Here is a 1,826-nt window from a genome sequence, read left to right as displayed (position 1 = left end):
GGCCAGATCCTTTCCTGAACCTTGATCTCCTACAACAATCTCATACCATCCAAGGGGTATGGGGGCCACCTCTAGGTGTGGGGATCCACACTCAATGGACGGTGTGAGATTATTATAGGATGTCGTGATCTAAGAGAGGATCCGATTTCTTCATAATTTTGTAATAATCAATTATATATTGTAAGATAATCTTAATAGAAAAGTCGAAATGTAATTGGAATGTCATAGTTCAAATTAAATTACAATGTTGACTTGTACCAAAATATAAAGCAATATACAATCTTGACACTAAATCCAAATTAAAGGTAAACAATTGATGTGCATGTGTCACATATAAATTATAAGTATAAGTTGCTAATATCTAATATCTAGGGCCTTAAATTAATCCAAAAATCCTAAGAGACCCAGCAATCCTAAGAGACCCAGCAATCCTAAGAAGTTCAATCCAACTTCTTTCCCCCATCACAGCAAGATGCTCACTGGCAGAACTCATGAACTTCCACAGAAGTCTCTCCAAATCAAGGAGGATGACAAGTTCTTCTCTAGGCTCCTAACCAAGGAGAGCTCCATGGGTAGTTCTTCCTTTAGAGTCTACTATGGAGGTGCAACAGGTGCAGTTCCATTCTTGTGGGAGTCTCAGCCAGGTACACCTAAACACACATTCACTGTTACCTCCCCCCCTCCTCTCACCCCTCCTCCTTCCTACCATTCTCGTTCCAAGCACAAGCAAGTACTGAAAAAGCCTTCAAAATCCAACCTATTGAACATCATATTTCCATGGCTTTCTTTGAAGAAAACCCAAGTTTCATCATCTCCTTCTTCATTGTCATTGTCCTCATCATGTTCTTTTTCTTCATCATCATCATACTCCAATCGAATTTCGAGTTCTGGATTATCATCATTTGATTCTGGGATAGATGATGAGTATCAAGGATTTGGATCTCCTCCTTCAACCTTACGCTTTGGTATGGGTCGAGAGAGTAGGGCTCAGTAGCTGCAACAACATGATGATCATGAAGAATGGTTTCTTATCAATTGTTGGTAAAAAATCTGCAAGAGGTACTAATAATGGTTAGGTGATGATTACAGTGTTTATGTCGTTATTTATTTATTGTTATCCATTTATGAGTCTCCTTGTTCTTGTTTGAGATATTAAACGTGCGTACAGTGGAAAGTATAGACGCTGATATTGAAAAATAACAGGATTCATGATGGAATGAATATTACTAATGTTCTTTCAATCTTTATTATTGTCTCTTCTCTTTGTCTGCTCTAGTACATAAGGAGATGAGAAGCTAAATAAAGATGTAGCTTGATTGGGCTCGCAGGCAAAGAAATGGAATCTCGAAGAGTATTTTGGAAAATATAAAAAACTTAGAAGGGTATCTATGAAACCAAAGGGGATGTTAATTATTTCATTTTTTTTGGCTATGAGCCTGGTAGCAGGAAAGTTCTTGCAACCAGGGTAGCAGCAAAATATTTTTCCGATCCCATCTCTCTCTCTCTCTCTCTCTCTCTCTCTCTCTCTCTCTCTCTCTCTACACTCAGCGTCTAGTGGAAATTAAGTAATGTATGAATTGAAAAAATTTTGCTTCTACCTGGTTGCAATAACTTTCCTGATGCTCCGGTTCACAGCTAAAGAAATGGAATAATTCACTTTCACTTTTTGATTACCTCCTAAATTTTAGTATTTTTCAAAATATCCTTTAAGATTTCATTTCTTTTAACTGCAAGCTGACATAGCAGGAAAGTTCTTGCAACCCTAGTAGCAACAAAATTTCATCCATAGGATTCTGTGCCAAAAGAATTTATACATTCATAAGGAT

The 1,826-nt window shown here is 37.3% G+C and overlaps 1 protein-coding gene across 1 annotated transcript; it reads left to right on the top strand.

Annotated features, from left to right (window-relative positions):
• The first annotated feature begins 385 nt into the window (after positions 1–385).
• Positions 386–1,241, top strand: LOC122077822. The gene has a single exon (XM_042643753.1). The coding sequence runs from the start codon at positions 473–475 to the stop codon at positions 992–994; it is 522 nt and encodes a 173-aa protein (XP_042499687.1). The 5' UTR covers positions 386–472; the 3' UTR covers positions 995–1,241.
• The last annotated feature ends 585 nt before the right edge of the window (positions 1,242–1,826 follow it).

Source organism: Macadamia integrifolia, chromosome 1 (genome assembly GCF_013358625.1).
Source record: "Macadamia integrifolia cultivar HAES 741 chromosome 1, SCU_Mint_v3, whole genome shotgun sequence".
Classification (NCBI taxonomy): Eukaryota; Viridiplantae; Streptophyta; class Magnoliopsida; order Proteales; family Proteaceae; genus Macadamia; species Macadamia integrifolia.
This window is presented reverse-complemented; position numbering and strand designations above follow the sequence as displayed.

What these genes read in the sequence shown, in the direction of transcription:
- LOC122077822 (XM_042643753.1), top strand. Translation starts at nt 473, where the DNA reads ATGCTCACTGGCAGAACTCATGAACTTCCACAGAAGTCTCTCCAAATC.